The sequence below is a fragment of the Pleurodeles waltl genome, chromosome 12, assembly GCF_031143425.1.
Source record: "Pleurodeles waltl isolate 20211129_DDA chromosome 12, aPleWal1.hap1.20221129, whole genome shotgun sequence".
Classification (NCBI taxonomy): domain Eukaryota; kingdom Metazoa; phylum Chordata; class Amphibia; order Caudata; family Salamandridae; genus Pleurodeles; species Pleurodeles waltl.
Window position 1 is genome coordinate 710,540,169 of NC_090451.1, and position 13,457 is coordinate 710,553,625.

The 13,457-nt window shown below is 44.8% G+C and overlaps 1 protein-coding gene across 1 annotated transcript in view; it reads right to left on the minus strand.

Moving 5' to 3' along the window:
• Positions 1–2,704: 2,704 nt before the first annotated feature.
• The window catches only part of CLDN15 (claudin 15), a 73,823-nt gene continuing 63,070 nt past the window's right edge, over positions 2,705–13,457 (minus strand). Inside the window, exons 3-5 of the mRNA XM_069215753.1 lie at positions 9,686–9,767; positions 6,526–6,636; positions 2,705–3,916 (exon numbers count right to left, since the gene is read on the minus strand). Of these exons, the coding sequence (XP_069071854.1) occupies positions 3,793–3,916; positions 6,526–6,636; positions 9,686–9,767 (317 nt within the window). The 3' untranslated portion in view covers positions 2,705–3,792. The remainder of the gene's footprint in view (positions 3,917–6,525; positions 6,637–9,685; positions 9,768–13,457) is intronic.

Genomic DNA, 13,457 nt, shown 5'->3' on the forward strand with positions numbered 1-13,457 from the left:
TGCATTTCTCTTCCGCTCTGCGGTGAAAGCTGAGCTTCCAGCGCGGTGGGGGCTGCCTCTAATGATAAAAATAGGCAGATCAGCCCCCAAGGGGGCATAAATGGCCTAAAATAAATTTGCCCTTCAGGGGAGCGACCCTTGCCTAAAGGGTCGCTCCCTTTTAGTGAAATTGTCATAAAATCCCTGGGGTCTAGTGGTTTCTGCCCCTCTTGGGGGCAGAGTGGCCTAATGAAAATAGACCGATCTGCCCCCGAGGAGGGCAGAAATGGCCTAATAACAATGTGCCCCCAGGGGTCGCTCCTCACATGTATAAAAGTTTTAAACAAATTAACCCTGGTGTCCAGTGGGGAAACATCCTGAACAACGAGGTCTAAACCACTACTTGCCTGAACCACTACTGCTAAACAACTAAAAAGTCTCTACAACTAAGTACTGAACAACTACTGTCTAAACAACAATTGTGCCTGAATAACAATTGCCTGAACAACTAATTTTAGGGTAAGTTTTTCTTTTTGTTTTTTTTTATGGTTTATTAGTTGCTTAGAATATATATATATATATATATATATATATATATATATATATATATATATATATATATATATATATATGTATAAGTTGTTTAAAAACCAAAAAGAAAACCTTACCTTAAAAGTAGTTGTTCAGGCAATTGTTTAGACAGTAGTTGTTCAGTACTTAGTTGTACAGACTTTTTAGTTGTTTAGCAGTAGTGGTTTAGGCTATAGTTGTTTAGGACCTAGTTGTTCTGTCACATATTCGTCTAGTGGATACTTTCCCCCCCAGGGGCAGATCGCACAATTAAAATATACCGATCTGCCCTCAGGGAGGGCAGAAAAGGCATAATAATAAATTGCCCCCCTGGAGAGCGGCCCTTGCCAAAGGGGCCACTCCCCTTATACATAAATGTTTTTTAAAAACATTCCTGGTGTCTAGTGGGCAAAGGAAAGGAAAGGCCTTTCCTTCAGTTGATGCCTCTGCCTGCCCCAGACCCTGATCGGAAGAGAAATGCTAAGCATTTCTCTTCTCTTGGGGTGGAGGCAGCCTCTGATGAGGTCAGCGTACGATTGCGTCACAGGGGGAGGTCGGGGTTCCATCCCTGCCCATGCGAGGAAGGGTGCAAGACCCTTGGGGTAAGCGGTAGTGCTTTCCCCGAGGGCTGGTACCAGGACAAGGTGGTTACCTCCTTGGCGCCTGAGTGCCACGGCCGAGGACAAGACCTCCTCGTCCTGGGCACCCGAGGGGTTAAGAAACAACAGGTTAATAATGAAATTGTTTTTTTTCTGAAGTTCTACAGAAGTCCAGGAGAAACTATAATTCATCCTTAACCAGATTACATCTCAGGCCTGACTTAGAGTTTGTTGGACGGGTCACTCCGTTACAAAAGTGACTGATATCCCATCCACTATATCACCATTTCCATAGGCTACATTGGAATAGTAATACGGCAGACGGGATTTCCGTCACGTTTGTGATGAAGTAATCTCATCCACCAAACTCTAATTCAGGCTAGTGACAGAGCTTGAGGTAGTTATCTGAAACGATTGTCACAGCGCAGCTCAAAACCCCGTTGATGCCATCATACAAATGAACATAGAACGCCTACTGCTGGTGACTATTAGAGAGTGAAAACTGGATAGAAAGTTTTTATTCGCTACACCAGACATTCCCTTTTACCTCAAGGAGAAGTAGTGATGCGAAAGTGTACATATTTTTTAGGTTTTTTTCCTATCTTCTGTTTTCAGGAATTACTCATTAGTTATCGAAGCAGAGAGTTGGCTGCACAGAGATAGTGCTGAGGTATATTCATTGACAATTACAGGTACACTTACTTAACTGAATGTCAAGACACTTGGAATATTTTCTCGCCACTACATTTCTGCAGACCTCATTCACCAGGAAAATGATGGGGCAGTTGTGGTAAGTGCTGTGCCTTTGTATTCTTTCGTATTCCATTACCAGTGCTTAATTTGTGGAAGTATTTGCCAGTACTTAGCACAAACACTTGTTTGTAAATACTGGCACTAATATTCCCAGTCTACCACGCAATGGCGCTGTCTGTCTATTTTTTAGAGTACTAAATGACCAGGAGTTGTCAAAATGGGAGGCTTGTATTGCGTGATGGTTTGGCAGTGCTGTAAGAGGCACTGGCAATGTCAACCATGGTGGTCTCCTGAGAAGCACCCTGAGCCCTGGCTCTTACATTATCACAAAGTAATTGCTGCCTATTTCTACACCTGGGCAAAATTTTAATTATGTCTGAGTAATCTGAGTAATTTTGGTAATTTCGTGTCACTATTGTGATTACTCGGCTTGTGTCATCTAGAGTAATTTGCAGTGAAAATATCTACTGCAAGAGCACAGGAACAGAGCGCAAGTGGCTGTTCTGTTACATGCAGTAACTATTTGCTTAGTGTAAAATGTATCCTCAGATCAATTTTGGACGTGAGGGTGCATTTTGCCCTTAGAAAATAGTGCTAAATGCAGGATTATGCTCCTCGCATAATTTCACATAATCTCGTGTAATTTTGCTGTATTTTTGCGTAATTACACTACAACAAAGTACTTGGACCCTCCACACAAGGTTAGTGCAACCTGACAAACACCCTCAGTTCTCTTGGTAGTCACAGTCCAAAGAACTTTGTGAAAACAAAGAAACTGTACACAAAATAGACAACCAGTCGAGTTAGAAAACAATGCACAGAAATATTTGTATTCTATCTTCAACAAATTCTTTGTCAAAATCATCGTCTGAGATGCGTGAAAGCTGTACAGAATGAGCCTGTCAAAACTGCTGATTTATGAAAAATTACAAATAAATCATGAGATAAGCAGACCTCATGGATTCCATCACAAGCAAACATACTCCAGCAGTGGTGTTTTCCCATTGATTTTCTGTATTTCCATTGATCTATACATTAAATATACATGTGACCAGGTAGTGCAATAGGTTGAACACCAAATCAACTTTCTGACTGCCACTGGCTTGAATATTTACATATGAAACATAGTTTTACATCTAGGCATCAGAGAAAAAAAAGTTAACAATATAGATCACTTTGGCGCTGCTGTGGTTTCAATCTTCTGGGGAACATCTGAAGGTTGACAGTCAACCAGGCCAGACACACAACCAGGTGTTGACGAAGATCAAGCAGGTAATGCCCGCATGTCGTAGGTGCATCAGAAACTTCCAGTGATTATACATACATACAAACAGTGATTATTGCAGCACAGTACTGTCTTAACAGGAATATTGATACACAAAGATCTCCAGGGTATGATCAAGAGCCACTCAAGAGCTTGTCAATTGGAGACCAGTCGCTGCTTCTTATTGATCAACATACAACTGTATCCAGGACGCTGAGAAAGAGGCGGCAATGAGTGATTCAGCAAATAGAAAGGTTGTTAGAGAGTGATCGCCCAGCAGTGAAGGACAAACAAAGAGAACATGCAAGAGGACTTCCAAACGAGTCTTTCAGAGTTTGATCTTCTCGCTGAAGATATTCCGGGTAATGAATTTTCTATGAGCAAAGTATGCCTGTGGTCTACATGTGCACAGTCGTGGGTGAAAGTAGCCAGATGCAGGCTGGTTTAAAAGAAACAAATTTCCTTGCCATATTGGTGGCACTGAAAAGTGCGTATGGCAGGGATGGGGTCAACCTGTCCATGAGGCTGCTTGGAAAATCTCCAAATTTTCAGACCACCTTGTCCACCTTGGTGTCTCTCTTAGTGCAGGAGCATCTGCACACTGGCTCATTGTCCAGCCTCAGTACCTTAGACGTAGGCGTTCTTCCCATATTTGCATATGCTTGTGTTGGAGTCGTACCGTGGGAGAGCAATTTGCGGCGCTGTCTTTGTGGAGGTCGATGCCTTTGGGGCCTGGTACTGGTAGTTGTAGCTAAAGAAAAGACAAAGGAGAATAGTAGGGTGAGTCAAGGTTTTTTGAAGGCACGCTTTCTTTTCATCTCCACTTTGCAACCTTTTTATGTTGAATCTAAGGGTTGCAGCTGCAGCAGAGGAGAAGCTGGGGCTTATGGGCCACCCAACACAGGGCCAATAGTACTTCTCCTGCTCTCTGGCCCCCAGAACCATCAGCAGGACCTCTTGTGTGTGTGGGAGGGGAAAGGGCTTCCTCAAAATGAACACTTCTAGGGTTTGGTGGAGCATCCCTGCACATGCCGATGAGCACAGGGAACCTGACAGATGGTGTTGCCTTGACTTTGAGTTCCCATACCTACTACCAAGCAGATCACGCACTCCGTACGGGGTCTGAACTGCCACACACCCAAGACTGAACTTGCCATTCCACCACTTTGGCATTCCCCCAGTATGCTGAAGGCTTAGGGGCTGTTTTCAGATGGAAAAGGGCTACCATGACACAACCATGCCCCATGGCCACATTCTAGCTGCTGTCTCCTACAGTGTGGGGTTGTTGTGAACATTTTTGACAGGGCTAATTTTAGTTTTCAGTCTGGTCCTGGCCTAAAGATACTCCCTTGCAGTATAAGTGTTAATAGAGGGGGTTACACCCAACATGTTTTTTGACACATATTATAGGCCAACCAGTGTCTGGAGTAGTGTGTGTAGCACATCCTCTTTAAAGATAATTTCACAAGCAGCTTTGGAGATTTTCACAATACTTTTTTGTCACAGTGGGTGAATTTAAGTAGTAAAACGGGATAGAATTTAGCAACAGCTTTTCATGGTGGTCAAGAGGTTCTCACCCAAAGAATCTGGAAATGTGTTAAGAACGCTGTGAAAGGAATTGTGGTCTTAACTATCTGGCTTAAGGGCAGTTTTACAGAGAGAGTTTGTAGCAGATGGTGCACACTGGGAAAGTGGTCTTGGTCACTGCTGCATGGGATGTAATCACAGTTTAACATGGGATTTTGTGAGACCCCAACCGTGAGGCTGCCATTACATGCACCAGTTTCAGACCACCAAAGGAGTTTAGGTCAAGGGACCTTTTTTATGATTTTTTTTGTCAGGTTCCTCCTTGACCATGGAGAGAAGGAAGTCTTGATCCCCCTCGACTTTCCCACTGTGTTCATCACCATCTCCCACTATACTCTCACTTCAAGACCCCACCACATCTGGATCCAATGCAACACCCTCAAATAGATCCACGCCTTCATCACACAGCGCACCCAGAGAGTCTGCCTCCCACCTTTCACTTCGGAACCAAAGAGTACAATATGTGGGGTCTCCAAGGGATCCTCACTCAGCCCTACCCTTTTTAACAAGACGGCCCCTAGCAGACAAAATGTGTTTCCTTGGACTCAACATCATCTCATACACTTACAACACTCAACTCATTCTCTCCTCTCCGAAGACCATGCCTCACTTCAGGAACGCCTTGACCCATGTCACCAAATGGATGAAATCCAACTGCTTGAAACTGAACACAGACAAGACTGAGGTGATCATCTTTGGATACAATTCCTCCCCCTAGGACAACTCTTGGTGGTCCCCCACGTTCGGACAAGCCCCGACTGACCACTCCCCCAATCTTGGCATCATCGTTGACAGCAAAGTCACCTTCAAATGACAGAAAGACGCAGTGGCCTCCGCTAGCCTTCACAACCTCTGCATGCTACAGAGGATTTTCAGATGGATCCCCATCGAAACCGGAAAGTCAGTAACCCAAGCCCTCATCACCAGCAGACTAGACTACAGAAACGCCCTCCATGTTGGACTCCCCACCGAACTCCTCCACAGCCTCCAGACCATCCAGAACACAGACTCAAGACTTGTCCTGGACCTCCCCAGGTGAATTCACATCACGCCACACCTCAGGGATCTACACTGGCTGCCCGTGCACAAGAGGTGCAAATTCAAGGTCCTCACTATCGCACACAAAGCCCTCCACAACATCAGATCGAGTCTTATCAACCACAGATTTCCTTCCAGCACCCCCCAGGGAGCTCCGATCGACATACTTTGCCCAAGTCCCAAGAGTTTGACGCAGCCGAAGCAGAGGACGTGCCTTCGCCCATCTCGCACCAAGATCTGGAACAACCTCCCCTTCCCGCACCTGTAGACCACGCACAAGCCCACCTACTTCAGGAGAAAGCTCAAAACATGGCTTTTTGAGTAATAGCTACTAGCTTTCAGCAACTACCCCTGGACTAATTCTGGGACCTGACAGAAAGAGACACTTCGGTCTCTCCCAAGCTTCACGTCGAACCAGGGCAAGCAAGGGTCTCACACCAAAGCAGTGGTGGAATCAGTAACTGACCTTAGACACAGACCGGGGCAAGAAGGCATTTCACCAAAGTGGAGCTGGAACAAGTAACAGGCACTATAGAAAGACTGAGGCAAGGAAGCGTCTCACACCAAATCACTGGTGGAACCAGTAACTGACCCTAGACGCAGACTGGAGCAAGATGGAGTCTCAGACCAAAGGGCTGATGGAACCAGTAATTGGCACTAGAGACAGACCGGAACAAGACAGAATCTCAAACCAAAGTACTGGTGGTAACCATGAGCACTACAGACATTTCTTACCTCCTGACTTGCGAAACCTGGGTCTTGTATGAACAACAGAGAAAGCCACCTCCTACAACGTCCAGAAGAGCGCCAGACCAGCCAAGGTAGAGGGCAGGTCCGATTTCATACCTGTGAATGAAGCAGGACATGACGATTAATCCCATCTCTCTGCACTGGAAAATTGGTTTATTATTTGCCCGAATATTTCAATACCCATATTTATGATTATGGTTCTCAGGCTGATTTATTTCTGTTATAAAAACAAGAAATAGTTTGTATTATATGTATGCTATTTATGTTAGAAATAGTGCTTTACTACTGAAGAACATTCTTTGTTTCAAAATAAAAAGAATAAACTTGAAAAATATAGTTAAAATCTGAGTGAATTGCACTTTACGTTGAAGGTTCTCTCAACTGCCTGGGTAACTAGATGGCTCTGATTTGTAGTTGACCTCTCCGGTGTCCAGCTGAAAGATACGCCAGGTACATGTTATCACCAGCACCGCAGACCAAGTGGGGTTTGCCAAAAGTCAAGAACTCTGTGCCTAAGGACTCTCCATCTCTTCCAGAGAATAGTTTCAGCCCCACTATCTGGCTTTCCATCAACCAAAGCTCAAACCTTCACCATCCTGCTTGTCCTTTCTTTTCTGGCGCTCACCACCTGGTGAACTCTGGAGAATAAGTGACAAAAAAATATATATACTCTCCACAGTCTGGGAAAAAAACTCTTTGGGTGTGCAGATCATTATTTTTTGTTTCTTTGAGAGTTTGTTTTGAAAAACAAAAACTTTTGTTAAAGTTTGGTGAATAGTTTTCACAACCGAAGATTGCCGTCCACCCAAATTTTTGTACCTTGACTAGAACCACAAAGAGGGTAGATCTGGTCAAGATACAGAGATCACAGCTGGGCTGAAAGTAATCTCTACATTTGCAGATGGTGGACTGTCATTGTGGCAGAAGTATGTCCTCCACCACCTTGATGGACTGTACTCTGTTCGGCAAACTCTAGTCCAGCCATTCAGTCTGGGCGGTCTCCCTCAATACTCAAGATACTCTTCATCCTTTGGTTGTGATTGAATGGAACTGATTGTGGAGACAAGTCGGGCCCTCCGGCACAGCCCTAATGTTTTCAAATACTTGATCTGACAGGAGCAGCCTTCCCCTCTTGGTGATGTAAAGATAGTGTACCTCTAGCCGATGAGGGAAGACTTCATACAGACAAACAAAGGAGGACTGTCCATGCTGTGGTAAGTAAAGGCCAGGAAGCAGCCAAGAAGGGATAGTCTGCAAAGGGCAAGTGCTTCATGTGGAGGTTATTTCATTGCTGATGGTCATTTTGTGGAGGTTATTTTATGACTCATGGGCATTTTATGGATGTTATTTGATGGCCAAGGGCAGATTCATAGGGATATTTTATGACTGTTACTTGTTTCACATGAGAACTAAAGACTGAGGACCAGTTAATGGCTGATGGGCATTTAAATGAGTATATTTTTTGGCTGATAAACAGGATATAATGAGATTTTACAATCAGTGAATATTTCACATGTGGTATTTTATGACTGTCATTCCTTTATGGGGGCCATTTTAAGACTGGTGAATATTTCACTAAGATATTTATGATCTTAAAATGCATTTTAGTTTTTAAAAAAATGATTTTTCTCTCAGTGTTTGTGACAGAGAATATCAAGGGTTTACTTTGGTAAATGCAGGGGTGTGACACAGAAGGTGAAGGGTTGACCTCACTATCTCATGCTCTCTGACACAGAAAGTCAAAGGTTCACCGCAGTATCTCAGTGTTTGTGACACAGAATGTTCACCTTGATACTTTTGTGCCACAGAATGTTCATCTTGATACATCTGTGTTTGTGAGAAAGAATGTTCATCTTGATACAATTGTGACACTGAATGTTCACTTCAGTACCTCAGTGTTTGTGACACGGAATGTTCACCTTGATACATCACTGTTTGTGACACAGAATGTTCACCTTGATACAACAGTGTTTGTGACTCAGAATGTTCACCTTGATGCATTTGTGATAGAGAATGGCACTTCGGTACCTCGGTGTCTGTGACATAGAATGTACACTTTGTACATTTGTAATACAGAATGTTCACTTTGATACATTTGTGACATAGAATGTTAACTTCAGTACCTCAGTGACTGTGACACAGAATGTTCACCTCGACACATTTGTCACACAGAATGTTCACCTTGATAAATCAGTGTTTGTGACACAGAATATTCACCTTGGTACATCTGTGAAACAGAATGTTCACTTCAGTACCTCAGTGTTTATAATACAGAATGTTCACCTTGAAACATTTGTGACACATAATGTGTCACCTTGATAGATCAGTGCTTGTGACACAGAATGTTCATCTTGGTACATTTGTGACACAGAATGTTCACTTTGGTACCTCAGTGTTTGTGACACATAATTTTCACCTTGATACATCAATGTTTGTGACACAGAATGTTCACCTTGATCTATTTGTGACACAGAATTTTCACCTTGATACATCAGTGTTTGTGACACAGAATATTCACCTTAGTACATTTGTGACATAGTATGTTCACTTCAATACCTCAGTGTTTATAACACAGAATGTTCATCTTGATAATTTTGTGACAGAGAGTGTTCACTTCAGTACCTCAGTGTATGTGACACAGAATGTTCACCTTGATACATTTGTGACACAGAATGTTCACCTTGATAGATCAGTGGTTGTGACACAGAATGCTTACCTTGGTACATTTGTGACAGAATGTTCACTTCGGTACCTCAGTGTTTGTGACACAGAATGTTCACCTTAATACATTAGTGTTTGTGACACAGAATGTTCATCTTGATACATTTGTAACAAAGAATGTTCACTTCATTACCTCAGTGTTTGTGACACAAAATGTTCACCTTGATACATTTGTGAACAGAATGTTCTCTTCGGTACCTCAGTGTTTGTGACACAGAATGTTCGCCATGAAGCATTTGTGATCGAGAATGTTCACCTTGATACATTTGTGACATAGAATGTTCAACTTGAAACATTTGTGACACAGAATGTTCACTGTGGGATCTCAGTGTTTGTGCTATGGAACCTCAGGCAGCCGGTCAGTCGTGAGAGGTGATTGTGCCAACCAGATGTTCTTGCGCTCACTTGAGTGGAAGACACTTACTTTGTTCCAGGGTAGAGTGGGTCGAAGAACTCTTTGGTGATGTTGAAGGCATACCACGAGACGGCAACTCCTGCGCAGAGGCCTGTGGAGGGAAACCAGTGGGTAAGACACAGTGACCACATGATGGGGTGCTGAAGGGAGAGTCTCTGTTAGTGCACATCACCCCTCCCCCAGTCATGAACTGAAGGCACCAGTGATACAGACCTTAGGTTAGCAATACCCCCCCACCCTGATCACATAGTGGGGCGCTGCTTTGAGAGTCTCTGTTGGTGCACATTCCCCCCTCCACCCAGCCATGAACTGAAGGCACTGGTGATACAGAACATAGGTTATTACACAAGCACCGCACACCCCCGTAGTCATGAACTTAGTGTAGCAATGATTACTGACCATGGGTTATCACACAAGCCCCCCTCTCCTTGTAGTCATGAACTTAGGGCAGCAATGATCACTGACCATGGATTATCACGCAAGCTGTCCCACAAGCCATGAACTGAGGGCACCAGTGATACAGACCACAGGTTATTACACAGGCCCCTCCGTAGTCATAAACTTAGGGCAGCAATGATTACAGACCATGCATTATCACACAATCCCCCCGCCCCCACACTGACCACATACAGACATGTTACACAGCGGGTATCACATGCAGACCCCCCCCCCTGTGTCCAAGTTGTGAGGACTGAGCTGGACTATAAACAAATGTATTCCTGAACTGGAATTCTGATGTCACTCACCACCCAAGCTCTTGGAAGGACACAAAGTTTGGTATTGTTTTGGGATTTTCTACACAATCCCAAGATTGCTGCTCAGTGACGACTGCCAATCCAAGACACCAGTTTTTGTTTTGCATGAAAATGGCAAGTAATCGTTTTTGAGCACCAAAACAATTAAATTAAATGTCAATTTGTGACATTTAATTTAAAAATGACATGAGTGAGCGAATACATGGAGAGGCTGCTTTACATGGAACATTGTGTGAATATTACTTGAATGATGTGAGCTACCTATTATGAGGTACCCGATTTAAACATCTAAACATTAAAGTACAGTAACCAGTGCCAAGAAGCAAGGCTTCAGCTGCCAGTGCCTATAATTAAGACGTCTGCTGCCAGTGGTCAGAAGTAACACTTTAGCAGCTGGTGCCTAGAAGCAGGGATTCAACTGAAGGCCTTTCCGACTCCTACATTATAGCAAGGATTCTACTGCCAGTGCCTAGAAGTGACACTTTAGCAGCTAGTGCCTAGAACCAGGGATTCAATGGAGTACCTAATAGCAAGCTTCAGGGAGGGGTTTGGGGGTTCCTAGGTGACTGCAGAGTGGCAGAAGCAGGGATCTGAGTCCCTAACAGTGTGCGTGTGGGAGGGGGGCTGAGAGGGGTTGTGGGTTCACAAGTGACTGCAGAGAGGCAGCAGGGCTGTGGGCCCCTGGCAGAGTGTGGGGTGCTGGGAGGGTTGGGGGGGTTCACAGAGAAGCAGCTTCAGGGCTCCGGGTCCTTGGCAGTGTGTGTGGGGGGGGACTGAGAGGGTTGTCCGGGTCCTTGGCAGTCACTGTGCTCGCCCTAGGCTAGAAAGTGAAAGCTGTTCACCACCACCCTAAGCCTAACCCAGCCGGTGAGCCCTGGCACAGCAGAGTGACGCGACCTGAAGTCTGGGCTCTGCCAGCAGGTCACACGCTTGTGCGCTATTGTTTCACAGGCAGGAGTCACAAGTCCAATCCTAGCTCAGCGTCACCTGACACAGGTGTGATTGTGCCAACGGGCGGCGCTCTGCGCAATCTTCTAATGATGCCCAAGAAGCGCTGGAACCCATAAAGCATTTCAAGGCCTTGTAAGGTTGGATGGATTAACAATTTGTGACACTGACGACATTTACTGCTGCCATCTATGAACTATTCAGATTGAATGGAAACATGAAGACCTTCTTGTAGAAAGTGATGCAACCAATGTACAAAATTGATGCCTGGCCTATTAGCAATTCGTAGTGGGTTGCAACTAGACCTACCTATTGAATATTAATGAGATAGGTTGCTATTTGTGACGCACTAGGATTTGCTGCCATCCATGGATGGTGGGCTGCTGGGGTCAGCAGACCACCGTGTCTGTGACTTCTTTTAAATAAAGCAAATTCAGCCTGATTTCCTAAAAATAAAATGGGATGTGTTTAGAAATAAAAAATGAAAAGTTTCATTTTTATTATTTAAGAGTAGGCAATGGTCTGTGGGACCCCTCCCTACTCTTAAACAAATGTTCATCCATTCTCAAAGTGGAAGTGGTTCCAAGGGGGCCTCTTCTCATTTTGGCAGTAAAGTGTGAATGCTTTGCGACTGCATTTCGGTCACAAAACATTTGTACATACCAATGCAACTGTCGATGCTAGATGCATCAGAGCGTTAGGAAACAGCAGGTGGTGTCACTGGGGAAGCCCAGAGGCTCCAAGCTGTCACTGGACAGAGTCCCCCATGTCTGCGGCTGGAGAGCTCACACAAGGGTGGAAAACACATTCACCCCCTGAAGACTTGCAAGCTGCAGGCGGCCCTTTTGTCTTGAGCTGAAAGCTGTTCCTCCACTGAGGCGAGCGTCAGGGTGTTTTAAGAAGGGGTTTGGGTGAGTCATGCTCATGATCTGTCGGAAGAAAGGTGAATGTATTGCTCTACCAGATGCTGCTGCAATGACACTGAAGAGCTAATCACATCAATAACTGGGTTCCAGTCCCTACAGTATACGGTTAACAAAATATTCCTGTTGGTGCGACCAATCTTCCACCAGCAGAAACCTGGACCTTATTAAAGCTCTCTCTGGGGACACTATCTCACGCCTACTCACCACTGTCGATGCCTTCCTTGCTCAAGGCATCTCCCCAGAATCTCTCAAGTCCAACCAAGTCCACCCACTCCTAAAGCAACCTACACCAGATCCTGACAACCTCACTAACCACCGACCCATCACTCACTTACAATTTGTTGGCAAGATCATTGAAAAAGCGTCCTATGCCTAACTCCAAGAACATGTCAGTGCTAGCCATCGCCTCATGACTTCCAGTCCAGATCATGCAGCCGCACGGAGACGATGCCCTACTGACCACAGGAGAATACGACACCTGGGTCCTGATATTGCAGGACCTCTCAGCTGCCTCCGACATGATCGACTGTCCCACCCTCATACATACCAGCCGTGTCTCGTCCGTATGGAAGGTGTTAAATAGTGCAGTATTGATCTGGGTCAGGCTTCGCTTGGTGCAGTAGTGATCAGGGTCAGGCTGACATCAGTGGAATATCTGTCATGGACAAGTTTCTATAACTGGAATACTGATTAGAGAGCCTTTACTTAGTGGAGTGTTGTTAAAGTCCTGCACCTACTAATAGAATTTCGAAGAGTGAAGCTTTCTTTAGGGGGAGCCGGCTGTCTGGGGAGAGTTGCCAGGACCTGGACAGTATTGATAGATCAGTTGACAATTTTTCAGCTCATAAAACCATTTTGCCAGAGACCTCAGAGTGCCTGATTGTCACTGAAAGCCCAGGAGGAGGGCCAGCTTCCTGTAATTCAGAGGACAGCATTAGAAGTAGGAAGGTGGAAAAGTCGAAAGCCAGCACCGCTCCGGCTGCAGTGACAGTGATACCGTAGGTGCACTTCAATCTTGTGCTCCTACATGTCAGAACCATACGTGGCCCACAGCTTTCCATCCAGGGGATTAAAACACAATATGCATTCCACCTGTGACTAATAAACTATGCAAACCTGGCAATAGTCTAATGTCACTAGTGCTGTATAGCC